Below are 27,397 nucleotides of genomic sequence, written 5' to 3'. Positions count from 1 at the left end.
ACTTGCGAAAAGACAGATATATAACACGTATAATACACTGCATCTCAACCAAATCTCTTTCCACACTGAGTGCTGGTGAAAAAATAATATTTTTTTCTATTAAAAATTCCTCCAGTGAGTAAAACAGAGGTAAAGTTGGTTTTATATACGCACATTCGTTAATTTAGCAGTCTCTGTATTGTTTACCATGTTACTTTGAATATTCGATAGGAATTAGTATGCAAGTATGACTTGTAAACAACATTAACACTATCTAGTTCACTGTGAACAATGCTGTACTTTGATAATCATTTGCTGCTAATATCATTTCCCTGTTTAGAAATGGTAAACATTGCTTTTCTGAAATTATATTACTAAGGAGAAAGTCTGAATATCCAAATATAAAACCAACTTTACCTCTATGTGAGTAAATGAGGTATTTTGAATGAGAAGTTGATCATCTTAGTTTCAGGCAATGTGTTCTCACAATCTCATGACCTTTAGGGTCTGAAATCAAAATAAATAAAGTTCTGTTTTAGCAGAAAAGCCGCTAAGCAAAATGTGAAAGTGAACTGGAAATATTGGATAAATAAAAAACATGAGCACGTTATCTGCCAGATATTAAATCTGCGCAAAGCATATTTCTAAAACAACCAGCGAATTACACTAGACATACAAATGAATGAAAGCAACACAGATCACATTAGCAGATATGAATAAAGGTGAAATAGTATATTTTTGAATAGTAGATATTCAGTCAGTCCCGTTTAAAGCAGAAGCTGGTCTTTTGCAATCTTCCTGTTGACCTGTGGTTCTCTTTAAATCTGGGTTTTTATTAACCTCCTCTGAATTATTTGCTCCCCTGTTAATTTTTACTCCAATTTCTGTTTAACAGAGAAGAGTTCTTCAACACATTTCTAAACATAATAGTTTAATAACTGATTTATTTTATCTTTGCCATGAAGACAGTAAACAATATTTTACTAGATATTTTTCAAGACACTTCTATACAGCTTAAAGTGACACTTAAAGGCTTAATTAGGTTAACTAGGCAGGTTAGGGTAATTAAGCAAGTTATTGTATATAATGAGGGTTTGTTCTGTCGACTATAAAAATATATAGCTTAAATTGGTTGATAATATTGACTTTAAAATGGCTTTTAAAAAATTAAAAACTGCTTTTATTCTAGCCAAAATAAAACAAATAAGACTTTCTCCAGAAGAAAAAATATTATCAGACATACTGTAAGAAGTTCCTTGCTCTGTTTAACATAATTTGGGAAATATTTAATATCTATGTGCCTCCAACAGTGCCCCCAACAGTGCCGATATACAGCCATATCGCACTGCTACGAGTGTGATATTGCGTTTATACAACAGTTTGACGGCATAATTGTGTATATAAAAACAAAATCAAACATGGAGAGTCTCAAAAACTCTTGTATGAGAAACTACTTTCTTCCGGATTTAATTTAATTTAAAGTTAATATAATATAATATATAATATAATATATAATATAATAGAAGGCACAACAACCATTCATACAAACATTTTAGAAAAAATGTCAGACTGCTTTACCCCTGCTTTAGATTGTGGTTTTTAACTGCATATTTCCCTCCAGCGTGCGAAAGCAACTCCGATACTGATTCAGGATTTAGAAGTTTTGATTCTGCATTCTTGGCAGAAGCCCTTTCAAAAACTATCTTTATTCTTAGTCTCATATCCGTTTGTATGTCTAGTGTAATTTACTAATTGTGATTGTTTCAGAAATATACTTTGTGCAGATATAATATCTAACAGATTATGTACTCTGTTAACAGTTTGCCATTTTCAATGTTAACAGTTTCTTTTCACTTCACATTTAGATCATTTTTGAATGTCTTTCGTCTGCTAATACCTAACTTTATTTACTTTGATTTCAGACGAATGAGATTGCGTGATCACTTTGTGTGAAGTGAAGATGATGAACTACTAAAAGCTGGAAGTACCCGAGTATTTTCAACTGCATTTGGTGTGGAAAGAGAATGGTTGGGATGCGAAACAGCCGCAAGATTCACAAGATGAGCCACGCTGGAAAGAAACCAGACACATGCACTCAATGTGGGAAGGGTTTCACACATGCATCACACCTTGATAAACACATGAGGATCCACACCGGAGAGAAACCCTTCACATGCGCTGAATGTGGGAAGAGTTTCAGACAATTAATACACCTTAATCTACACATGCGGATCCACACCGGAGAGAGACCATACGCATGCACCCAGTGTGATAAGAGTTTCGCACATCCATCGAACCTTAATACACACAGGAGCACTCACACCGGAGACAAACCATTCACATGCACTCAATGTGGGAAGAGTTTCATACGATCATCAAACCTTAATCAGCACATGATGATACACACCGGAGAGAAACCATTCACGTGCGCACAATGTGGGAAGAGTTTCACACGATCATTAAACCTTAATCAGCACATGAGGATACACACTGGAGAGAAACCATTCACTTGCGCTCAATGTGGGAAGAGTTTCAGACTATTATCAAGCCTTAATCGACACTTGATTATCCACACTGGAGAGAAACCATTCCCATGTGCTCAGTGTTTTAAGAGTTTCGCACATTTAACCAACCTTAATAAACACATGAAGATCCACACCGGAGAGAAGCCAATCGCATGCACTCAATGTGGGAAGAGTTTCCGACTATTATCACAACTTAATCTACACATGAGGAGCCACACTGGAGAGAAACCATTCGCATGTACCCAGTGTGACAAGCGATTCTCACGTCTATCACACCTTGATCAACACATGAGGATTCACACCGGAGAGAAACCATTCACATGCGCTCAATGCGGGACGAGTTTCAGACAGTTATCGCAGATTAATGTACACATGCGGATTCACACTGGAGAGAAGCCATTCATGTGTACCCAGTGTGGTAAGGCTTTTGCAGACCCCTCATCAGTGAATAAACACATGACGACCCACACTGGAGAGAAAACACACAAGTGTGACCAATGCGGTAGGTCATTTTCAAGGAGTTCAGTTCTGAAGATCCATCTAAGAACTCATACAAAGGAGAAACCTTATTCATGTTCAGTGTGTGGAAAGAGTTTTACAGCGCTGTCTGGGTTTTGGCATCATCAGAAGATGCACACTGGTGTGCGAGAGTATTACTGCTTCGAGTGTAAGAAGACTTTCATCACCGCTGAAAACTTGAAACAGCACCAAAGGATTCACACTGGAGAGAGACCGTACAAGTGTTCGCACTGCGACAAGAGATTCACTCGCTCAGGACATCTGAAAGCACATGAGAGTATTCACTCTGGAGAGAAGCCATACGCGTGTTCACACTGCAAGAAGACATTCAGTCGGAAAGAATACCTGAAGGCACATCAGAGGATTCACTGAGCAGTTTGCTAGTCTGACTTGCATAACTTGTGGTGTGATGAGACGCTTGCTCCATGAGAACGAGACGAGATTTTGTACAAAATTTTCAGTAAATCTTCAATAATGAATTAAACGAATTAAAATATTCTTTTCAAGAGTTCACATTTGATAATCTGATAATCAATCACAAAAAAGAGCTAACTAACCAGCTTATTGGAGAATAAAGTCAATACTGAACTGTCATATATCATGGTCTTAAAGGGCCATGAAACCCCCTCGTTTCAGCAGGGTGTTTTCACACCTCTACTTTGGAAAAAGGCAGAAAAGTGGGCGTGTCCAGCTCTGTTTAGGGGGGAGTGTCGGAGGAACTAAAGTGGGATGGTGTGGGAGTGTCTATTTGGGCACGCGTGAGTTTCAGAGTCAAAATACACACACACAGGAGAAAGTGATGGTGTAATTTTTACAGTCATTGTGTTTAACCTACATGGACATCTGTAGTGGAATTATTTGCCAGATTATTAAATGGTGGACTTTAACTGCAGTTTGGCTCTTTCATTCAGGGAATTCATTCATGCCCCTCGCGACAAACGAGATTTTTGATTCGAGGAGCTGCTCTAAGCGTGTATTTTTCATGCAATGTTTGATACTGCACGGCGAATGAGAGAAAAAAAAACTTCAGCATTTCCCGGAAACTTAGATGCACACGGCAGGTAGTGTCAGAAAGCCGTGTGTGTTATTCCGGTCACAAAATGCGGTGCTAACAAGTTTGCACTCAGTGCAATAGTTAACTTAATTCGATACGAACAAACTGAATAAACAAAGAGCACTGGTCGCTCACTTACCAAATCTGTAGAGACAGGACAATCACCAGCAACTAGAGCCGCGTCTTTAATAAAGAGAAGACTACAAGCAAATCCGGATTTCAGCGTTTGCAGATGAGAACAGCTCTCAGGTAAACAATGTTCCTCCTTAGACACGTAAGTTATTGTTGTCGAGCGTCGCGTACACTGTTAACCCACACGTGAGTCTGCGCTCTCACAGAGAGAAAATGAAAACGAAACTTCACTGCAGCAAACTATAAAAGCAACACTTCACGCTTGTTTTGCCAACACAACGTGGCGTCTCTGTGGTGTAAACAGTGACACTAATGAATATTAATGAAGTTGCAAAATAGAGCGCGCTGATTGGTTTGAACCAAGCCTTACTCATGCATTAATGCATCACACTGTAAGACGTAATAAGACACACTCTGGCACAGACGTCCAGTCTGCACGCTGGAATACACGCTATTATGTCATGACCGTGACGCAGCTTCAAAAATTCGTTTCAAACCGGAAGTACGAATTTGCTTGAAATAACGCAAAAACAACCAATTTACACTTTTTAGTGAAATATAGGTGTCCTAATAGTGTTTTTAGCAGTGTGGGACACATATACGACTGTCAACAGCTCAAAACATGTGTTTTGGTGTTTCGTGACCCTTTAAACAAAAAGAAGAATATACAAGGACAACATTGTCATCCCTGATCAGTTTGCTGGAAAAGCAAGTGCTATATATTCTGAGCAGTTCCAACTGGACACAAATACAAACTTGTGGCAATTTTGTCTCATGAAATTACTTGCAAGACATTAAGTGAGCGAAAAGAAAAAAGAAATGATCACTATTCTGAGGATTCATTTGGAGGAACGAGGTCTGGAAAATGCACCAATTCTACTGTCCACTAAGAGGCGCTGAGAGACCAGACACATCTGAACACAACATTGAAATTGACTTTTAGGAGTATGGTTTATAAATGCTAGATTTCCCTCAGTCTTGTACTGATTCATCCGGGCACAATGGTTTTTGGGTGTTATTTTGAAGCAGTTAGCATTTGGTTGGCATTATCACTGTGATCAAGCTTCAACGTGTGCTCTTTCTCAGGGAAAATAAACTCAGTGTTTGAAAAGTCAGTATTTCTGGCAAAAGATACTGGTTCAAACAAATCTTGTGTTTTACACATTTACAGTTAGTCATTTAGCAGATGCTTTTACCCAAAGCGACTTTCAAATGAGGACAAGTAGGCAATTAACACAACTATAAGAGCAACAATGAATAAGTGCTGTAGGCAAGTTTCAGGTGTGTAAAGTCTAAGAAGCAAAACATTAGTAATTTTTTTGTGTAGTTGTTAGTGGTGGAGTCAGAGAGGCAATTGCAGATTAGGAAGGGAAGTGGAGACTAAATAGTTGAGTGTTTAGTCGTTTCTTGAAGACAGCGAGTGACTCTGCTGTTTTGATGCAGTTAGGGAGTTCATTCCACCAACTAGGCAGATTGAAAGCAAGAGTTCGGGAAAGTGAAGTACACATTTCAGACTCATAGACAGTGTGCCTGACCAAGGTCAATGTTTATGTACGCAATGGCTGTATTCACGTGCTCCACTTGCACTATGAGTTTTGGCTTGTCATTTGCAAGCTGTTGCGTTCTGTCTATTAATAAACCCAGACAAGTATTTAGATATATATATTTTTTGTTAAAATCGTTACTTCAGGTAATAGTGACTTGCCCTAAAGTGGGACTTATTTGAAATATTGTGACGTTTATCCACAGGTGGTCATATTATTTTGAAACCACATGATGTGTCCCAGTTAAATCAAGAGAAAAACGCAGATGACTTATTTATAAATTAAATGAGGTCAGATGAACATAACTATATCAAAAGTGGATCTCTCACAGCAAAAAATAACTTAGTCTGAAGTCAGATAACACAACTAAACTGAGAGCAGACCTGTAATGGCAGAAAGAACTCAGGCTGAAGTCAGATAACAAAACTATACCAAAGCGGATCTGTCATGGCATAAAGACCTTAGTCCAAAGTCAGATAAACACAACTGAAAGTGTGCCTGTCAGTGCAGAAAAGAGCTTGGGCTGAATAAGGTAAACAAATAAATAAAGAGCGGACCTGTCATGGCAAAAAGACCATGGCAGATATCAGATTAACACAACGATACCACAAGCGGACCTCTCATGGCAAAAAGAACTCCGGCCAAAGCCTGATAAATACAACTAAAACATAAGCAGATCTGTTACGGCAAAAAGAACTCTGTCCGAAGTCAGATAAACACAAAATCAAACACAGCCGGACTCAGATGAAGGTGTAGAACCATCTCAAGGATGATCAGAAGAAATGGACAGCACATGAGTTAAATATATGTGTCACAGCAAAGGCTCTAAATCAGGCGGGTCCAAACTTGATTCTAGAGAGCTGGGGCCTGTTTCAGTAAGGAGGTTCAAACAACTCAGAGTTTAAACTTGAACTCTGAGTTGATTTACCGAGAGATTAAAAACTCAGAGTTTTCAGTTTCAGAATAGCTGATCTGAGCTGGGTCAATCAACTTCGAGTAGACCAACTCAGAGTTAAGCACGCACACCGTGACTTTAAAAAGGCATTATTAATGGAGCGCAGACATTACGAGTGACTATGGCAATATCTTATAAAAGAGATCACCATTTCTTTCTCCAGCTGAACTTGATGTTCTCATGCAAAGTTATAGCAAATATGAGCGTATATATTTGAAAAGAAGCAACCATCAGTGAAGAAGAGACAGTTAGCGTGGGAAAACAGCTGCTCAAGTTAATGCCTAATTTCACTTTTTAAGTATTTAAATATTTAAGTATAATAAAATAAGTAATGTAATTTGTGACGTTAATATTTTTTTTCTAAACTTTTTTTATACATTTATCAGTTTTAATAGATTTAACAGTGCACTTGTGTGTCTGCCTTTTTTATTGATCAAGTGATAGAGGTTAATATAACATTTAGAAGGTAAGCAGTACTAAAAATAATTTTTAGAAAGAATAATAATCCCATTAATCTAGTTACATGCATGTCGAAGGTGAATTTAATTTAATTATTTATTAAAACGGATAAGCCATTCTAGTACAGTCTTTTGTGTGTGACTAAAATGTAGGCAATAGCTATGTTTCCATCCAAATATATTACATAAATTTATGTGCAAAACTGGAATATTGCATAAAAGATGCGAATAAAATTCCATCCAACGAGTCAAAGAGAAAAAAATTGTCACTTCCTGATTAAACTGGCACCAAATATCAACAGTAAAAACAGAATTAACTGTGGTAGAAGAAGCTGCGTCAATTAATTCTTTATTTAGCCTAATTAATGTACTTGTGCCTCGATGTCAGAAGAAAATGCTGAAACGCAATGAACACGTGGTGGCGTCTGAAGCCATGAGACGCTGAGACTCTTGACACGCACCAGACGCTCGGAGGTAATTAATAATATACACTAATACTGAAACAGTTAAGGCATTTTAGAATGACTAAAACAATATTTAAGACGTGTTACAGTGTGCTCAGCCTCCATTTACACACATTTTCATTATCATATGATCATGATCTTTTTTTAATGTACATACTGTAATTTGTTCAGTAAAAGTGTTTCCATCGTAGTTTATACGCACATTTTCTATCGAATAAAAGTTTATCCTACTCAGTTATGCACGTTTTTTATGCATATTTTAAAATGTTATGTGCATCATGACGTTTCCATCAATCGTTTTTATGCACGTATCCAAAAGCATTAAAATAGGTGGGTGGAAACGTAAGGCTAAGGCGAGAAATACCGCTTCATCTTTAAAAAAGGGGAGGAGACAGACAGAAACTCTGAGTTTAGAGAATAAAACCTGCTTCTGACCAGGTTAGATTCACAGAGTACCATAGTAACTGACTCTGAGTTAAAGTTACCTCTCTTTCAGAAACAGGCTTGACTTACCCTGCTTCTCGAGTTTAACAAACCTGCCATTTTGAAACGGAAAACCCAGAGTTTCAACCTCCTTTCTGAAACAGGCCCCTGGTGTCCTGTAGAGTTTAGCTCCAACCCTAATTAAACACACCTGAACCAGCTAATCAAGCTCTTAAGCTGCGATCACACAAGAGTTTGTGTGCGAAATTCTGTCGTACGGCGCTACGAAAAGGAGCGGGATTAAAAAAGATGATTAGACATTAAATAAAGCGATTGATTTGCTCCATGTTTTAAATTTCTGTTCAGAGAGGTCATGTTTTGATCCTCTATTGGTCTCACGCAGTCATGTGATGCGATTTTTGCAGGCCAGAGTTCACCAAGCTTGAACTTTGCACCGCAGCAACCTGTGAAACTTGACGCATGACCCTGCGTTTCCGGTCTGACGCATTCACATGCGTATTATTGGAAGTCTATAGAAAAGTACAGTTTGACAGCTTTAATAGACATACTAGCAACTTTCTAGCAGGTGAGTTGAAGCAAGTTAGAGCTAAACTGTGCAGGACACCAGCCCTCCAGAACTGAACTTAGACACCCCTGCTCTAAATACCGAGGACCATGTGACATTTTAGTTTTTCTCTTTTAATAAATCTGCAAAAATGTCAACAATTCTGTTTTTCTGTCAATATGGGTTTCTGTGTGGACATTAATGAGGAAACAAATGAAGTTTCAGCAAATGGCTGCAAAATAACAAAGAGTGAAACATTTAAGGGGGTCTGAACACTCACCGTACCCACTGTATAACCTACAAAAAATGTTGCTATAGACGTACTCTATTATTTGTTTTCTTTTAAAATAAGTATGCACATTGCATGTCAAAGTTTCATACTTTAAGTTTTAATAAACACACATATCATCAGTGATTCATGCATCTCTTTTGTGTATGTGTTTGTGTCTGTGTGCACATCTGTGTAAACATCATCTAGCGTCTTAAAGCAGCTTAACCCATAACACTTTGAAGCGTCCAGCATACTTAAACTTTATTTAAGCTTGTGAAAATACCAAACTAAATAATTATGCTTATTAAAGTCTGTGGTTGACACCCCAAAAAGGGTGTGTATGTGAAACTGAGAAACTAGGAATTTGTGGGAAGCATCTTGCTTTTTTTTCCCCTTGTCAATAAGAGAAATAAATAGATGCACTGATGATGTTTAGAGGAATTAATTTCTAAAATGGCAAAACATTTTACAACAGGGTCTGAGTTATAGTTTCTGTAAACCATGATAGATAGATAGATAGATAGATAGATAGATAGATAGATAGATAGATAGATAGATAGATAGATAGATAGATAGATAGATAGATAGATAGATAGATAGATAGATAGAAATACAGATAGATAGATAGATAGATAGATAGATAGATAGATAGATAGATAGATAGATAGATAGATAGATAGATAGATAGATAGAAATACAGATAGATAGATAGATAGATAGATAGATAGATAGATAGATAGATAGATAGATAGATAGATAGATACATAAATAGATAGATAGATAGATAGATAGATAGATAGATAGATAGATAGATAGATAGATAGATAGATAGATAGATAGATATATAGATAGATAAAAATATAGATAGATAGATAGATAGATAGATAGATAGATAGATAGATAGATAGATAGATAGATAGATAGATAGATAGATAGATAGATAGATAGAAATACAGATAGATAGATAGATAGATAGATAGATAGATAGATAGATAGATAGAAATATAGATAGATAGATAGATAGATAGATAGATAGATAGATAGATAGATAGATAGATAGAAATACAGATAGATAGATAGATAGATAGATAGATAGATAGATAGATAGATAGATAGATAGATAGATAGATAGATAGATAGATAGATAGATAGATAGATAGAAATACAGATAGATAGATAGATAGATGATAGATAGATAGATAGATAGATAGATAGATAGATAGATAGATAGATAGATAGATAGATAGAAAGATAGAAAGATAGATAGATAGATAGATAGATAGATAGATAGATAGATAGATAGATAGAAATACAGATAGATAGATAGATAGATGATAGATAGATAGATAAAAATATAGATAGATAGATAGATAGATAGATAGATAGATAGATAGATAGATAGATAGATAGAAATATAGATAGATAGATAGATAGATAGATAGATAGATAGATAGATAGATAGATAGATAGATAGATAGATAGATAGATAGAAATACAGATAGATAGATAGATGATAGATAGATAGATAAAAATATAGATAGATAGATAGATAGATAGATAGATAGATAGATAGATAGAAAGATAGATAGATAGATAGATAGATAGATAGATAGATAGATAGATAGATAGATAGAAATACAGATAGATAGAAATACAGATAGATAGATAGATAGATAGATGAGCAGAGCAGAAGTGGAAAATGGTGACATCTCTAGCAGTGTTGTCATCTGAGTCATTTGCAGCTCATATAAACATGTGGTCACAAACACTATCAATGTGTGTGTGTGTGTGTGTGTGTGTGTGTGTGTGTGTGTGTGTGTGTGTGTGTGTGTGCGTTGGGGAGGTGGTGTTGCATCTGTTTATTAGGCTGAACTCTTGATCAGTCCCATATGTGAACCTCTGTTGCAAAAGCATCATCCCCATGGCTGGGAAACTGTAGCAAACTAAGACAGGATTGTCATCAGCAAATGGCAAACGTAACGTTTAGAGTGTGAAAAATAAAGTTCCTCCAATAAAAATGACATTAAAAAAGATCCATCCTGAATTTAAAAATAAACACAAAGGTTTAGTTTACCCAAAACCGAAAATTCTGTCAACATTTTCTCATCCAAACCTTTATGAGTTTCCTTCTTCTGTTGAACACCGAAGTAGATATTTTGAAGAATGCTGGCAGCTGGCTCTCACTGACTTCTATAGTAATTCATTAAAAATATCTTCTCTTGTGTTCAACCAAAGAAAGAAACCCATAACGAATAAAACAACTGAGTGAAGATGAAGTGATATTTCTTTTTGGGTGAGCTATCCCTTTAGTTGATTAAAAATGAACAATAAATACATAATAGCCTAACCAAAATTATGATTCTGTTATTATTTATTCGTCACTCCAAACATTGATTTGGTAATTATGAAGAATGCTCACACAGCTCTTTTTCTCAACAGCAGTCTTTATGTTTGTCAAAAATGAAATAAAAAAGCCCCATTTCCTTCTCAATCTCTTCAAGATAATCAACGAATAAAAAAACTAATTAAATTATGTTGTTATTATTTTTTTCATAGCGTAAGATTGCATGAAGAGATCAAGTCCCTAATGACTAGCGCACACAAACAAACAATGTGCAGAGTGTTCAGTGGCCTTTATGTGTACAGCGTTCTGGATGAAGTAAAGTTTTAATAAATTCATTTTCATGGAGGACTTTCCTGGCATTCTCAGACCCAAGATAAATAATCACCACAGACATCCCAACGAAACTCTTAATAATCAAAACAATGAATTCAAACATTTTAAGAGCCGTGCATCCACAAACACAAACATCTCTCAGATCCAGCTGGAGGGTGAAGCCAAGTATACTGAGCCCCTTTTTACACCGAGAGATCCCGGTTTACTTAAATTCACCCTGTAATTTTGGAAACTGAGCTGCTTCAGGGATGTCAGACCACCAACAGCATGACACTGATTCCTGAATGGCTTTGCATCTGGATCCAGCTTGCAACATTTACACCCAACAAAATAATTGATTCTGTACTAAATTAAGCTGCTTTAATTCTCTAGTAGCCAAGCCTGCATCTAACAATTTAGATGCACAAAGTGCCCTCGAAGTAATACATTTCAAGTTAATTTGACTTGAGAAGTATATTTTGGTTGTACTTTACGTATTTACATTCATGTACTAGTAGTTGTGTAGTCTATAAATAAGTAAATACACCCTTGTAGTCAGTAAGAATACCTCTTGGGCATAATTTGCTCTACTTTTAGTATATAAAAAAGCATACTTTTAAGTGTGCACTTTTAGTGCACAGCTAGTCATTAATGATGTTTTCCATTTGCACTGGACGTAAACCTATGAGTATAGTAGTGGCATGCTTTTATAATACTTGTGTAAATCGTTATTTTGTGAACATGCTCTGAATTTAGGCATTGCATTTTAATGATACAACTGCCAGAGGTGGGTAGAGTATCCAAAATCTATACTCAAGTAAAAGTACAAGTACTTGCGAAAATTTTTTACTCAAGTAAAAGTAACAATCTTTTTTTTTTATTTTTTTATTAGAATATGCAAAAATCCTACAAATACAAAGCAACAAAACAAAAACAACAACAATATAGTCAGGTACTGGTATGTGCGTGAGTGTGTGTGTGTGTTTATGCATGTAAAGGTAACTTGGTGGACAGGTCAGAGTACATACATAAGGAACAATAACAGTCAATAAATGAAGCAAGTGTCACAGATATAAATAAAACATATAGAAAGAAACCAGTCAGAGGTAGGGAGTAACAACAATGCTTATTAATGTATGATAGTAAAAATGAAAGTAAAAAGAAAGAAAGGACAACAGTAATAATAACTGACAATAATAATAAATAACAAGTGCTACACCAACTACTACTACAGAAAGTTTAAAAGTAACAATCTTAAAAGTTACACGAGTAAGAGTAAAAAAGTATTTGATAATAAGGATAATTACAGTGAATAGTTACTAGTTATTAATATATATATATATATATATATATATATATATATATATATATAGGTCAAAATTATTCAATTATTCAAAATTATTCACCCTCCTGTTTTTATATTATTTACCAAATGATGTTTAACAGAGCAAGGATTTTTTTCACAGTATTTCCAATAATATTTTTTCTTCTGGTGAAAGTCTTACTTGTTTTATGCCGGCTAAAATAAAAGCAGTTTTTAATGTTCTAATGTTTAATGTTTAATGTCAATATTATTAGCCCCCTTTAGCAATAAATATATTTGATCTTCTACAGAACTTTTCTAATTAACCTTGTTAAGCCTATAAATGTCACTTTAAGCTGAATACTAGTATCTTGAAAAATATCAGTCTTTATGACGTTATCTGTCGTTGATGGCACCTTAGCAACTGTACCATAAAAAAAAAAACGCCATTGACTTTACATTGGACATACTAACAACACACCAATCCAAATTAAATTCATACTAACAGTATACTAATCCATACTAGCAACATGTAAGTAGTGCAGTAGGTAGTGCTGTCGCCTCACAGCAAGAAGGTCGCTGGTTTGAACCTCGGCTCAGTTAGCATTTCTGTGAGGAGTTTGCATGTTCTCCTTGCGTTCGCATGGGTTTCCTCCGGGTGCTCCGGTTTCCCCCACAGTCCAAAGACATGCTGCAGATGAATTGAGTAGGGTAAATTGTCCGTAGTGTGTGAATGTATGAGTGTATAAGGGTGACAGACCCAGACGGCAGGCCGGCCGGAAGGTGTAAAAAAAGTCGATATCATATGGACAAGTCTAAATGGAGGACTTATTCCAAAATAGCCGACCCCGCAACCATACGGGACTAAGGCCAAAGAAGAGGAAGAAGACTAGCAACATGCCAATTCATACTAAAAATACTAGCAACATGCCAATTCATACTAAAAATACTAGCAACATGCCAATTCATACTAAAAATACTAGCAACAAGCTAATTTATACTAAATTCATGCTAACAACATGTTAGTTTATTCTACAAACATGCTAGCAACATGCTATTTCATGCTAGAACCATGCTGATAACATGAGCTACTGACTTTGTATCATCAGCCTATCAGATCCCTTCGATCCTCCTATCAGGATTTGCTGTGTATCCCCAAATCAAGACTTAAATGTAGTAAATATTTCATGCAATGAAGCCCACTCTAATAAGACCCACTCTGTCCATCACCACCTTTAGGTTCACATTAAAGACTTTGTTAAGCTTTAGTTAAATAAATTTTGTTCCACCTATATAGAGTAAGAGTCATGATGAATATAAACAAATGGTAGCTTTTTCCACTGTTTTTTTTAAATTATTCAGCTATTAAATTAACATCTTTGCATAATGTATGACCTGTTGTCCATGGTATCATTACACGCCTAAGAATATATGTCCATGGAGGAACCAGAAAGGATCTTTATAGTGATGCCATGGCGGAAACCTTTTTAGATTCTGCCTTGGTAAATCAGAGATGTGTTTGTGCATGTGCAAAGATGCTCGTATATCCTCAGCTGAGGTGAGAGTTAAATGAAGAAACTGTGATTATGTAAAATGATAGTGCGTCCTAAAATGAGCACTCATTTTGGTGTTTGATGAACTTGATGAATGGGAAGACACTGCCATGTGTGTGTATGTGTGTGAGGGCATGCAATAAAAGAAGTTCAAGTATCTATCTAAGGGGATAGGCCTTCACTTTTAAACTTTAGATTTAGTAAATAGCAGATCTATGGGGACCACACAACAAATGTTCTAATCTGAGTAAGTAGGGTTCTGCCTTTTTAGAATAGTGGTTAATCGCCTCTGTTTAGTGACCAAGACTGACACGCTTGTGTTTAACAGATTGTATACTTGGCCGGTACAAGACTCAGGATGTTACTGTCACGACTGTCAGTAACCACCTGAGGGTGCTGTAGTTCGACTCAAACTCTGAGAGTGAACTACAGCGCCCAAGAACTACAATTCTATACATACCACGCGCACACACCAGAACTCACTTACACTGATTTGTATTCACAGCTGTCTCTGTTTTACCGTTGATTTCCGGGACTATATATTCAGCCATTCAACCAGTTTGTTAGTTTGTCGTTCGTCCTTGTTGGTATGGTGTTCTTGATTCCAGTCTTGTATACTGTCATAGTTGCCGAGTCTAAGTTTAATCTGTTTTAGTTTCTTGTTTGTTTGTTTGTTTTGATACTTTGTTACTTTGATTTTTTTGGTTCTCTGTCACTGCACAATATTCATCATTAAACTACACCCTTTTTTGTTCCTGTTTCAATCTCCCAAACGTGACAGTTACAGGAATCCAAATGAATGAGAATAACAAAACAATAACGAATCGAAGAGAATAGTCATTCATAATCTAAAGCAGTGGTGCTCAACCCTGTTCCTGGAGACCGACCTTCCTGCAAAGTTCAGCTCCAACTCTGATCAAACACACCTGAACCAATTTATTAGAACCTGAACAGCACTTGATAACTACAGGCAGGTGTGTTTGATATGAGTTGCAACTGAAATCTGCAGGAAGGTCGATCTCCAGGAACCGGGTTGGTCACTGCTGATCTAAAGTAATATTAAAAAGACGTAAAATGTTTTGAAATTGGAGTCAGATAAAACAAGGATAAATATATAAATATTCTAAACCACCTCATACTAACATTGCAGTTAGATATGAGTTAAATTGAAAGTAAATCAACATTGTGCAAAGGAAAGACGGAACGTGCAGTGAACCTTCGTCCACCAGTAGACTCTGTCGTTGGACTAACTGGCTAGACCTTACTAAACTAGAAACCAAAGCCTGAGCAATAGTAGTAGTGATTCTTGTCTTAAAGGGCACCTAGGTTACCCCTTTTTTCAGATTTAATATAAGTGTTTTGCGTCTCTAGAATGTGTATGTAAAGTTTCAGCTCAAAACACCCATCTGATTTTTCATTATGCCCTTTACTAGATCCTGTTTTATACATTTTTCCACCAGGGGGTGGTTTTGTCAGACTACGCCCATGGCTGGCGCATCTATAGAGGTGACCTAGGCGGCCGCCTAGGGCGGCAGAATACAGAGGGCGGAGTCCCCGACACAACCACCACCTCTCCCGCCCTCAGTTATTTCCGCGTCTAGGGCAGCGTCCGTGACACTACCCTCACCACCTGCGCCCTCAATTATATCCGCGTCTAGGGCGGCGTCCGCGACACTACCCTCACACAAGACCGCTTTTACTTTAGGGTTGAGGGCGGCATAACCGTCCTTTGCCTAGAGCGGCAGTTCAGCTTTCTCCGGCCCTGACTACGCCTTTAAGGCGAGTCCTCCCCGCCTACTGTTTCTACGTGCCTGTCAGCGTGCGTTAAATCTCCTCGGCTGCGTAAGACAACAGACAGACTTAAAGGAAGAAGGTCTCACGTAGCGTTTGTGAGGAATACTACAGTAAGAACTTTACCAATGAGTATTTGTTGTGCAGTTGCATTGATGAGTCACTCGCAATATCATAACAAAGTACACACGCGCACATACACACACACAAATACACGCACGCACAGACCGCAGCAGACACACACACATAGACAGACAGAGCGCGTTTAGTTTTGCACGCATATGTGAAAGGTTACAGGTTAAGCTCCACTGCTGTATGGATATCTGTTGTTAATGTACAAAATAAACCTGATTGAACGTCCACAAACCGGGATTGAAGCATCTTCCTGTATAATTGTTTTGACACGCGGCTGTGATGAAGTAAAGCTGAAGTAAATCGCTGTAATTCATTACACACGTGCACTCTTGATCACATTTGATGATGATTGATGATCCTAGCGAACTGAACAGACCTTTTATTCCCGGTTGCTTTGCGCACGTCTGGTCTTGTTGACATGATTATACACGTGACTACCGGGACATGCTACATAAAGCTGTCAATCAATTCGCTGGACGGGGGGACCTCACTCCTACGACAAGTTGTGGTCGGTTTGAAAACCGCTCCAATTTATCTACCGTTTTTATGTTGTTAAATTGAAAAAAAAAAAAGGACTGTGTGTGTTTATATCACCCCAATATGATGGTCTATACCAGGGGTCACCAACCCTGTTCCTGGAGAGCCACCTTCCTGCAGATTTTAGTTGCAACCCTGACCAAATATACCTGCTTGTAATTATCAAGTGCTGCTTTAGGTACTATTAATTGGTTCAGGTGTGTTTGATCAGGGTTGGGACTGAATTCTGCAGGAAGGTAGCTCTCCAGGAACAGGGTTGGTGACCCCTGGTCTATACACTATATATACACACAAGTCTGTCCAAACAGCTTGAAAAGTAGATTTTTCACTATAGGTGCCCTTTGACTACACAATGAAATTTCTACTTTGACCGTGCAATATTAATAATATAAAAGTCAGTAAAAGTTGGAACCCTTGCCAGTTGTGCTCTTCTATCCAGCATTATGCACGTGTGAGAATGAGCGCTTGTATGTCAACAATGACGCAGTGCACAAGGTCTGAATCACAAAGTACATTCCCATCACCAGTTCTCCTTTAATTCATCTTCCTCTCTTTCCTCACTGACAGTCAGACTGTGATTAAGCACACGTGTTGTTGTGTGCATCAGCTATTTTGTGTTGATCAAGCTGTCAAGCTTAAGTGGAAAAAAGAGAGAGGACGAAAGCGTGAGAGAGACAAATTACAGATCTCGCTGAGTCTGACGCTGTCAGTTGTCTGCCTGGCCTTGGTTTGGGCTTTTGGGCCACGTACACAAATTTTGTCAGTGAATCCCCTAGAGGTTTCTGAATAAGACATATACAAGGATTGAATGGCATATCTGTTAAATATTAACTTATGGTTGGTTTGTTTGAGGTCAATATGATGTTGGATTTTGATCACTTCCACCACAACCTAAAATCAACCAAATATCAACGTCATTTGGTGTCATTATTGGACATCAAAATAACGTTGTCCTTAGACGCTGGCTAGACATTAAATTTTGGTCACCTAAAATCAGAAACTTAAATCTAACCTAATATTAACGTCTTATGACGTTGTGTGCCTGCTGGGCAATAACTAAATGCTCTACAGAATGTTACGTTTACACACACATACACAAGTTACATGTAAACATCAGCTTTTTACAGCGTAATACTCACTACTCGAGTACTTTTAAAAGGTATATAATTTTTACTCATACTTTGAGTAATATTTAATATCAGTAAAACTGAAGCCCTTCTGGTTGGCTCTAAATCTGTTCTTTCTAAAGCTCAATCCTTTATCTATCAATAATTCCCCAGTAAATTTTACAGCTCATGTTAAAAGTCTTGGGGTTATTCTAGATGGTATGCTTTCATTTAACTCACATATTAGTAATATTTCACGATCTCCCTTTTTTCACTTACGTAACATTGCAAGACTTCGCCCTTCACTATCCCAACAAAACACTGAAGTGCTTGTACATGCTCTGCTTACATCAAGGATTGATTGTTGCAATTCCCTCCTATCTGGTATCCCTCTTAACCAACTTCACAGATTACAGTTAATCCAGAACTCAGCAGCTAGGGTAGTCACCCGCTTGCGTGCTTCTGAACACATAACTTCAATTCTCCTTCACTTGCATTGGCTTCCTGTTTTTTTTTTCGTGTACAATATAAAATTCTTTTATTAACTTACAAAGTTCTTCACAACCTGGTGTAACCCTGCTGGTCCTACACCACCCAACCCCCTCCGAGCTGGGATTGAACCGGCGACCTTTCGCATGGGAGTCGGTTGCTCTAACAAGGAGGCTAAAGACCATGGCCTTTAGCGTCTGTCGCTAGAGCATCTTTAGAGGTCAGAGGAGTGAGGTTTACCTGCACAGCACTTACTAGCTAGCCTCCGTTACACTCACCCACCCCCCTAAACCTTACTTCCATCCGGGTCACGGCACCAACGCAACCCCATCGGTCCTAAGCCACCCAATCTGCTCCGAGCTGGTATCGAACTGATGACTTTCAGCATGGAAGTTGGTAGCTCTAACAAGGAGGCTAAAGACCATGACCTCTAGCGTCTGTCGCTAGAGCATCTTTAGAGGTCAGAGGAGTGAGGTTTACCTGCACAGCACTTACTAGCTAGCCTCCGTTACACTCAACCACCCCCCTAAACCTCACTTCCATCCGGGTCACGGCACCAACGCAACCCCATCGGTCCTAAGCCACCCAATCTGCTCCGAGCTGGTATCGAACCGACGACTTTCAGCATGGAAGTCGGTTGCTCTAACAAGGAGGCTAAAGACCATGACCTCTAGCGTCTGTCGCTAGAGCATCTTTAGAGGTCAGAGGAGTGAGGTTTACCTGCACAGCACTTACTAGCTAGCCTCCGTTACACTCACCCACCCCCCTAAACTTCACTTCCATCTGGGTCACGGCACCAACGCAACCCCATCGGTCCTAAGCCACCCAATCCACTCCGAGCTGTGATCGAACCGACGACTTTCAGCATGGAAGTTGGTAGCTCTAACAAGGAGGCTAAAGACCATGGCCTTTTGCGTCTGTCGCTAGAGCACCTTTAGAGGTCAGAGGAGTGAGGTTTACCTGCACAGCACTTACTAGCTGGCCTCCGTTACACTGGTACCTGATTATCTCTCTGAACTTCTTCACTGGTACACTCCTTGGCGCTCACTGAGATCTTCTGCAGATGAACTGTTATCAGTTCCAAATTTTAAGATGAAGTCATTTGGTGGCAGGGCTTTTAGCTGCATAGCACCACAGTTATGGAATTCCCTGTCGTTAAGATATTCGTCAGGTGGACGAATGTGGATCTCGAACGGTGGATCTCCAATTTTAAATCTCAGGTTAAAACCTTTCTGTTCAAGATTTAATGACTTTTAATAACTTTCTAGATTAATAATATTTATATTACTTTTCTGTTTTGTTTTTATAATTTGCCTGTAAGGCTAAGGTGTCCTTGAGTACTTTAAAAGGCGCCTATAAATAAAAGGTATTCTGATTAATATTTACAACAGACACTTTTACTCTACTTACACTACTTTTTAGACAAGTAATGGTACTTTTACTCGAGTATGATTTTTTTTGTGAGCCCACAGACACAGAAAACATATAAAGGATTTTGCTATTTTTGGAGAAAACTTCACACTTGCATGGAATTACTCTTACCTCAGCAAGACACATCTCAATTCATGACCAACAACAGATTTTAAGCCGTGTATAAATAAATAACCGCCCGCAGCCTTGTTAAATCGGCGTGGGTGTGCTAGCCACCAAACACCAGTTTACTCACTCGTTCCCGCCTTTTTTTCTCAAGCGCGCGTTCATGCAGAGATCAGCTCCGTGTGCAGCACTTGGAAACACGCAGATAGATAGTCTACTGTAAACAGAGGAGTCCACAGCCACACACTCGTCGTCTCTCATCGGGTTCATACAGTTTGAGGGTAAGTTTGTATTTTCATATTGTTTAAACATGCTAAGAACGCAAATTAGAAGCAGACAGGAATACTTGCTAATTAACTTATGGAGAAAGTTTAATACAATAACACATCTTATATCACTTCACAATATCGTTCACTCAGCATTATTTATAGCCTACTACACAAAAGATGGAACTAGTTAAACACTTGAGTTTTCTGCTCACTCACTGCGACATTCTCACTGCAATCATACAATACTGTTCACTTTCAGCATTTTTCAATGTAACGCAATACTCTTGTATTGACTCCAGGTGCTGCTAGCATAAAGAGTGTTATGCTTATCATTCACAACAACTAAAAATAAGTTCACCTCAGAAAAAAACCTTAGGTTGACACACACCATTGCTTTATTTAAAAGGCATTGGCTGTGTACACCTCAGCATAGTCTCAGACTATCACCAACAGTCTCTTTGCTGTTTAAATCCGTTCATAAAATGAAAGATGAGTTATGCCTAAGATGTAATATAACTGGTAAATGTTGAGTTTCTGGAGTTAAATGGGATTGTGATAGTCAAAGCAAGTTTCTAGAAGTTTAACTTGTCATTTAAAGTGCCATTATGCTTCTTTTTTTTACTTTAAAGTACTCATCTTTTTTTTTTTCCTTAAATGCTTTAAAGCAGTGTTTTTTTTTTCTTTTTTTAAATATTTTCCAAACAATGTTTAACAGAGTAAGGACATTTTCACAGTAGGTCTGATAATATTTTTTCTTCTGGAGAAAGTCTTATTTGTTTTTATTTTGGCTAGATTAAAAGCAGTTTTTAATTTTTTAAACACCATTTTAAGGTCAATATTATTAGCCCCTTTAAGCAAATTTTTTGACTGTGTACAGAACAAACCATCGATATACAATAACTTGCCTAATTCCCCTAACCTGCCTAGTTAACCTAATTAACCTAGTTAAGCCTTTAAATGTGCACTTAAAGCTGTATAGAAGTGTCTTGAAGAATATCTAGTCAAATATTATTTACTGTCATCATGGCAAAGATCAAATAAATCAGTTATTAGAGATGAGTTATTAAAACTATTATGATTAGAAATGTGTTGAAAAAATCTCTTCGTTAAGCAGAAATTGTGGAAAAAATAAAGAGAGGGGTTAATAATTCAGGGGGGCTAATAATTCTTCATACTTCAACTGTATCTCAAAACAGACATTTATAAGGGAGTGTGAGAAAGAATCAGAAAGCATTGACCTTCTTTAAAGTCAATGTCACCGACAGAATGATTTTTTTACACCTAGATATTTGTTTCGGAACCCGTCTCATTTGTTCAGTTAGTGTGGTTTGTTTGGCATATGTGAATCCAGCAATCATGCTTGGATCCAGGTCAAATCATACGGCGCCTCATTCAGACAGTCTCGGCTCAATTGAAACTAACTCTGAAGCGGATTCAATGTAGTGAGAATGAACTAATGAACCAGGCTGTATCAAAGTGTATTACGGTTGTATAATAGGCATATATACAGCTCTATAAAGAGAATGATGAGTAGGGCAGGATGCCATCAATCATACAGGTAAATGTGTTTCATGTCAAATACGAAAGTGCATGCTGAAATTGCCGTTTAACCGTTAGGAAAATTGACCGATCTAATAACTTTTCCTTATTTTAATCTTCTAATATATTGTTTTAGGCTTATTGTTTCGTTCATTTGTGCACCGACACCTCAAAAGAAAGAACAACACCTGCGTCATGGTCTGACTGATAATAAAGCGTATTTGGCATGCTGTCCCAGGAGAGAGCCCTGTGCTCAGACTATCCTTGAGCCCGGACCTCCCTCCTGTTTGAAGGGCGAGAGGAGAGTTTGAGCTCAGGTAGGTATCGAGAACTCCCCTTGTGAACTGCTGAGATAAATTTGACTAAGAGTTGCCTGAGGAGGCTATTTTGAAGTAGGCAATTTGCTTATGGTGTATGTCTTTGGACGGTGGGAGGAAACCGGAAAACCTGGGGAAAACCCACCAAACACGGGGAGCACATGCAAACTCTGCACAGAAACCCCGACGGGCTTGGAGAGGGCCGAACGAGCGGCGTTCTTGCTGTTAGGCAACAGTGCTAACCACTGGGCCACCACTTTATCAGAGAAGGGATGGAAGGGTGGATTCTTCAAGACGAAGATGACTGGAGTAGAAAGCTCTGGTAAATTAGTGTCAATACTTGTCTGATTGGTGCAATATCCGGAGCTGATCAGGTACCAATTACCTCGAAATTAGTTTGTAAATAAATGAAGGCCTCTAATTCTCTAATAGGTGTGAAAGCACCCTTAATCCGGTATTTGGAAATGAAGAGTTGCTTACAATGTGGATGCTTTAACTTCTGAACTCTTGTCTTTTCATCCTCAGGCAGAGCAAAATGACAGATCCTCCATCTTTGTTGTCCATTCTTACTGCGCTGGCTGTGTTTGCTTCTTTGGCCTCTAGAGGTGCCTCCATCACAAACAATGAGGACAACTGCCACTCGACACAGATGAAGGTCCCAGTGATCCTGGACCAGAGCTCAGCAACTCTTCAAAGTCCAGAATTCACTGCTGATGAATCCAATGACCAAGCAGTGATGTGTGGGATTGAGTGCCAAAGAAAGCTGCCAGAACCGAGACCTGCCGAGCTGGAGCGATTGCTGTCTTATGAAACAGTCTACGAGAACGGGACGCGCATCTTCACCAAAATCAAACTGGAGCAATTCTCCGCTGACTTGAGAAACAAGTCCTCTTCTGTTGTTTGCAACTCAGAACCACTTAAGCGCAGAAAGCGGCAGGTATACGGCATGGATGGGCGTTTTGTGATCACCGATAAACATTTCACCACCAATTACCCCTTTTCCACCTCGGTTAAGCTCTCCACGGGTTGCTCAGGCATCTTGGTTTCTCCAAGACATGTGCTGACCTCTGCCCACTGTGTCCATGATGGCCACGAGTATCTGAAGGGCACAAAGAAGCTCCGTGTGGGTGTCATGAAGCTTCGCTCCAAACGCACGGGAGGACGCCAACGAGGAGGCAGGAGCAGAGGAGAAAAGAGGAGAGAAAGTGAAGCAGAAATAAAGGAGCCCAACGGGAAAAGGATGAACCGTATGAAGCGAGACACAGAGTCAGACCAGTCTAAAAAAACAGTCTTCAGGTGGACGCGGGTCAAGCGAACTCAAGTGCCAGCAGGCTGGATGAGACAAACAGGCAAGGAGGTCGCGGCTGACTATGATTACGCCCTGCTGGAGCTGAAACGAGCCCACAAGATGAAGTTCATGGACTTGGATGTTGTTCCTGCAGTCAAGGACGTCCCGGCTGGAAGGATTCACTTCTCTGGGTTTGACAACGACCAATTGGGGAAAGTGGTCTACCGCTTCTGTTCAGTCTTGGAGGAGTCTAATGACCTGATGTACCAGTACTGCGATGCGCAGAAGGGATCGAGCGGAGCCGGTGTGTATGTAAGGCTACGGGATCAGGGAGGAAAAGGGAAGTGGAAGAGGAAGGTGATCGGTGTGTTTTCTGGACACCAGTGGGTGGATGTCGATGGGATGCAGAAGGACTATAACGTGGCAGTGAGAATAACACCCATCAAGTATGCACAGATTTGTCATTGGATCCACGGAAATGCAAGCCAGTGCAAATTAGTCTAAGAGGGTCATTCTTAAGTGAAGGTACTACATTCATACGCCCAACATGACGTCAAGGAGTCCTCAAGACTGCAGGGACAGTCTAGATTAAAAAAAACATGTGACCCAATGGAACAATTATTGTCGCAACACAGATAGAGCAAAGAAATGCCTTTTCATGACAAGATAGACTTGGATGCTGTATATTTATTTTGTTTATTGCCAAAATTTAAGACTTGAGGCTTTAAAATGACCATGTTTGTTTTTAAAAAGGCAAAACTCACCATATGAAGCCAAGTAGTCAGCTACTGAAAGGCAAAACAGCTAGGCACTCTGTCTGCTCGAGTCTTCCGTTCTTGAAGAGTTCAGCCAAATATGAAAAATGTATTCATGGAGACCAGATTATTCTCAGAAGAAAAATGGATGGTAGTTCATGCTACCTCTGAACAACAATATATTAATGTCGGGGACAATTGTTTATGACTAAGAGCCTACATTATTTGTAATTGAATGCATAAGCGATATGGATTTTCTTGCGTCATAAATCTCCATCCAGTTTCACTGTATGAAGGAGATGCTCAGATTAGTTTAGGTCCAAACTCAGTCCTGGAGGGCAGGTGTCCTGCAGATTTTAGCTCAAACTTGCCTTAACACACTTGCAAGGAAGTCTAGTAAGAGCTTGATTAGCTAGCCCAGGTGTGTCTGATTGGGGTTGGAACTAAACCTTGCAGGACACCGGCCCTCCAGGAGCGAGTTTGGACATGCCTGGTTTAGGTGGATGTGATTCATAAATGGGATTTTGATCTGTATGTGTGTATTTATTTAATAGTCAATGCATTCATGTCTAATAAATTTTATTCAGTAACCATTAAATTACAAAAACCAGTTAATAAATATCAGTCAACTCATATGTTGTTTTTTTGGGCCGTGCTAGCGATGACTGCTTTTCACGAGCCATTTCAAGAGTTCCCTCTTAGCTGATGATTGATTATAAAGCTTGTTTGGCATGCTGTCCCAGGAGAGAGCCCTGAGCTTATAAGATCCTCGAGCCTGGGGCTCTCTCCTGTTTGCAAGGTGAGAGGGGAGTTTGAGCTCAGGTTGATCTGGAGAACTCCCCTGCTGTAGTAGCTATGAACAGATAGTGATTGCTCTTAAGTAGGGATGTAACGGTATTGTAAATACCGTCATACCACAATATTAATTTTTTTTTTCGATATTACCGAAGTCGCATGACTCTGTAAAACTATAGGTCTTCTGAGAAAATTTGCTCAGGCGAATGAAGCGAACGGGAGGTAGCGAAAACTACAATTCCCATCAGCCCATGCTTGACCATCATCCCTTGCGGTCTGTTGTCGCTACAGATCCAGTAATGCGGAAATGGAGTGTGCTGCTAGAAGCGGGATGAAAAAGAGCTGGAAAACTCTAAAGCGGGTGTTGTCGCCGCGCGCGTACTGAATAGTGGTGTTGTCGCGCGAGTTCTTATCAGCTGTGTTGTTGCGCGCGTACTCAATAGCGGTGTTGTCAGCACACTGTTCAGATTGATGCAGACATGAGACCTCTATCTTACTCATGGTTTGTCCTCTCAAGTGGGGGAAAGAAAATGCACAACGTTACCCACTGCTGTCAACCTGGGCCAAGTCATATCTCTCTTGTCCCAGAAACCTCAGTCCCAAATGAGAGGGTTTTTTTTTCTGTTGCAGGGGACATTGTAAATGCCCAGAGATACCAGCTTTTACCAGATTATATTTATATGATAATTTTCCTTTATACCCATCTCTAAGTGAGTGAGTGATTAAATGTTGAATGTGATGAGTTTTCAACACTACTAAATTGAAACTTTATTTTTTTACATGGTTTAATAATTTTTTGTTATTAAAATTGAAGTTCCTGTTTCAAAGCTTACAGATAGATGACTAATTTGTATGTCATTGGCACTTTTGGCACTTTTTTGGAGTATTTTCATAAGTTTTGTTTTTTCCTGTAAATGATTTAATAAATACCGTACCGTGACATTCATACCGAGGTATTACCGAACCGTGAAATTCTGATACCATTACATCCCTACTCTTAAGAGATAACTACTTACTAGGGGCATGTCTGTAGTGCTGATTTGGATTAGTCAATTAACTTAAGTTGCATGTTTTTGGACGGTGGCAGGAAATCGAGGAACCGGAGGGAAACCCACATGGGCACGGGGAGAACGTGTAAACTCTGCAAAGAAACGTCAGCTGGCTCAGTAAGGACTAGAACCAGTGACCATGGTTCTCTGCTTAAAGGTGATCTATATAAAATCACACCTTGTAAATATTGTTGCATTTACATGGCCGTAAATCTCTGAACAGGTTTCATAGATCTTGCACACGTTTTTACAAGCTTGGAGATGTCAATGAATTAATAAAATTCAAAGAAATCCTATTAGTTCGTAGGCTTTTGTCCTTTTAAGCCCACAATGGAACAAATATAAGCCTCGAAAACGGATGAGAACACATTATGCAGACTTAATATTTAATATTAGATGATAACAGGGTACGCAGGACTCCTAAAGGTAATTTCAATACCTTTAAGACCTTTTTAAAGACCCCAGAATATTAAGACCTCATCACCACTTCAAGTTCTAATCAGTATCAAACCTTTAACTTAATAAACAGTTGTAGTTAAATAAATTAATAGAGCACAACCATGCAATAAAAGTCAGATGAGCTCAGAAGAAACAAACCTTGAAAGAATAAATTAAACCAAAGGCAAGACTTATTAAAATGTCTGACACGTTTACCTTTACAATCCCAAAAATGCCTTTGTGTGAGTTCAGGGAGTGATGAATCGCCACACTGTAAAATGCCCAGATAACCTCCATGTGCACCGTTGATGTGCCGCCCATTGCCACCCTGATGTCAACAGAGCTGCTGTCGTAGCCGTTTTGAAAAGTTCAGCTGTCGTGCTGGGTAGTGGTGTGGCTGGTGGTGCATAATAACTGGCGATAGACAACTACATGTAGCAAACTACATGTGGGAATTTACAGCGTTTATGCCCATCGACGATATAGTAATTATCTTTTTACAATACGTACAGTAGGCCTTGCGGTTGTTTCAGCCAAATGTTTACGCTCGTCTTTCTCCAACCTGGAGTGCGCTAACTTACATTTTCCCATTTTGCTGTCTGTTTCTCTCTATGGTATTGCTACATGTGGAGAGCGTCACAAATTACGTGACGTCACCCAGACGGAGGAACTTGGCCGGACATGACCCAGCCCGAATCAATAATGCTGTTGTTAATATTAGAAGAAAAATAAAAAATATTTGGATGCTTTTTTGACTTTGGACAACGCTTGAACTAAATTTACAACCTCATAAAAACATGATTAAGACTTCTTATACCTTTTAAGAGCCTAAATTTTCTCATAATTGATCAACTTTTAATACTTTTTAAGACCCCGCGGACACCCTGGATAAGGTAAGGTGCATTTGACGGGTTATACATTCAATTTAACATTGATTCAAATTGGCTGCCAA

General features: G+C 38.7%; 3 protein-coding genes across 8 annotated transcripts in view; all 3 read left to right on the top strand.

The window, feature by feature from the left end:
• Window positions 1-27,397, top strand: part of LOC100002469 (uncharacterized) — a 225,505-nt gene that overhangs the window by 425 nt on the left and 197,683 nt on the right. The window contains exons 2-4 of one of the 3 annotated variants that reach the window (XM_088651672.1): window positions 1,902-5,090; window positions 5,186-6,612; window positions 8,218-9,033. In XM_088651672.1, the coding sequence (XP_088507798.1) occupies window positions 2,004-3,395 (1,392 nt within the window). In that variant the 5' untranslated portion in view covers window positions 1,902-2,003 and the 3' untranslated portion in view covers window positions 3,396-5,090; window positions 5,186-6,612; window positions 8,218-9,033. Of the gene's footprint in view, window positions 1-1,901; window positions 6,613-8,217; window positions 9,034-27,397 lie in introns of those variants that run through there. The other 2 variants (XM_088651671.1, XM_088651673.1) reach the window with 2 other exon arrangements.
• The window catches only part of snai1b (snail family zinc finger 1b), a 159,957-nt gene that overhangs the window by 46,994 nt on the left and 85,566 nt on the right, over window positions 1-27,397 (top strand). The gene's annotated exons all lie outside the window — the stretch shown is intronic.
• On the top strand, window positions 3,803-24,796 carry prss35l (serine protease 35 like). 4 transcript variants are annotated; one of them, XM_088651674.1, is made up of 3 exons: window positions 3,803-4,326; window positions 20,150-20,276; window positions 22,646-24,796. In XM_088651674.1, exon 3 carries the CDS (start codon window positions 22,656-22,658, stop codon window positions 23,910-23,912), a length of 1,257 nt encoding a protein of 418 aa, XP_088507800.1. In that variant the 5' UTR covers window positions 3,803-4,326; window positions 20,150-20,276; window positions 22,646-22,655; the 3' UTR covers window positions 23,913-24,796. The 4 variants fall into 4 exon arrangements, 1 of the variants encoding a protein (XP_088507800.1); XR_015945688.1 differs by lacking the exon at window positions 3,803-4,326 and having other exon boundaries at window positions 22,646-24,491; window positions 24,636-24,796; XR_015945689.1 differs by lacking the exon at window positions 3,803-4,326 and having other exon boundaries at window positions 20,151-20,276; window positions 22,646-24,480; window positions 24,620-24,796.

This window comes from Danio rerio, chromosome 23 (assembly GCF_052040795.2).
Source record: "Danio rerio strain M-AB ecotype USA chromosome 23, GRCz13ab, whole genome shotgun sequence".
NCBI classification, from domain to species: Eukaryota; Metazoa; Chordata; class Actinopteri; order Cypriniformes; family Danionidae; genus Danio; species Danio rerio.
This window is presented reverse-complemented; position numbering and strand designations above follow the sequence as displayed.

Coding starts and splice junctions, on each gene's coding strand:
- prss35l (XM_088651674.1), top strand. CDS start 22,656: ATGACAGATCCTCCATCTTTGTTGTCCATTCTTACTGCGCTGGCTGTG.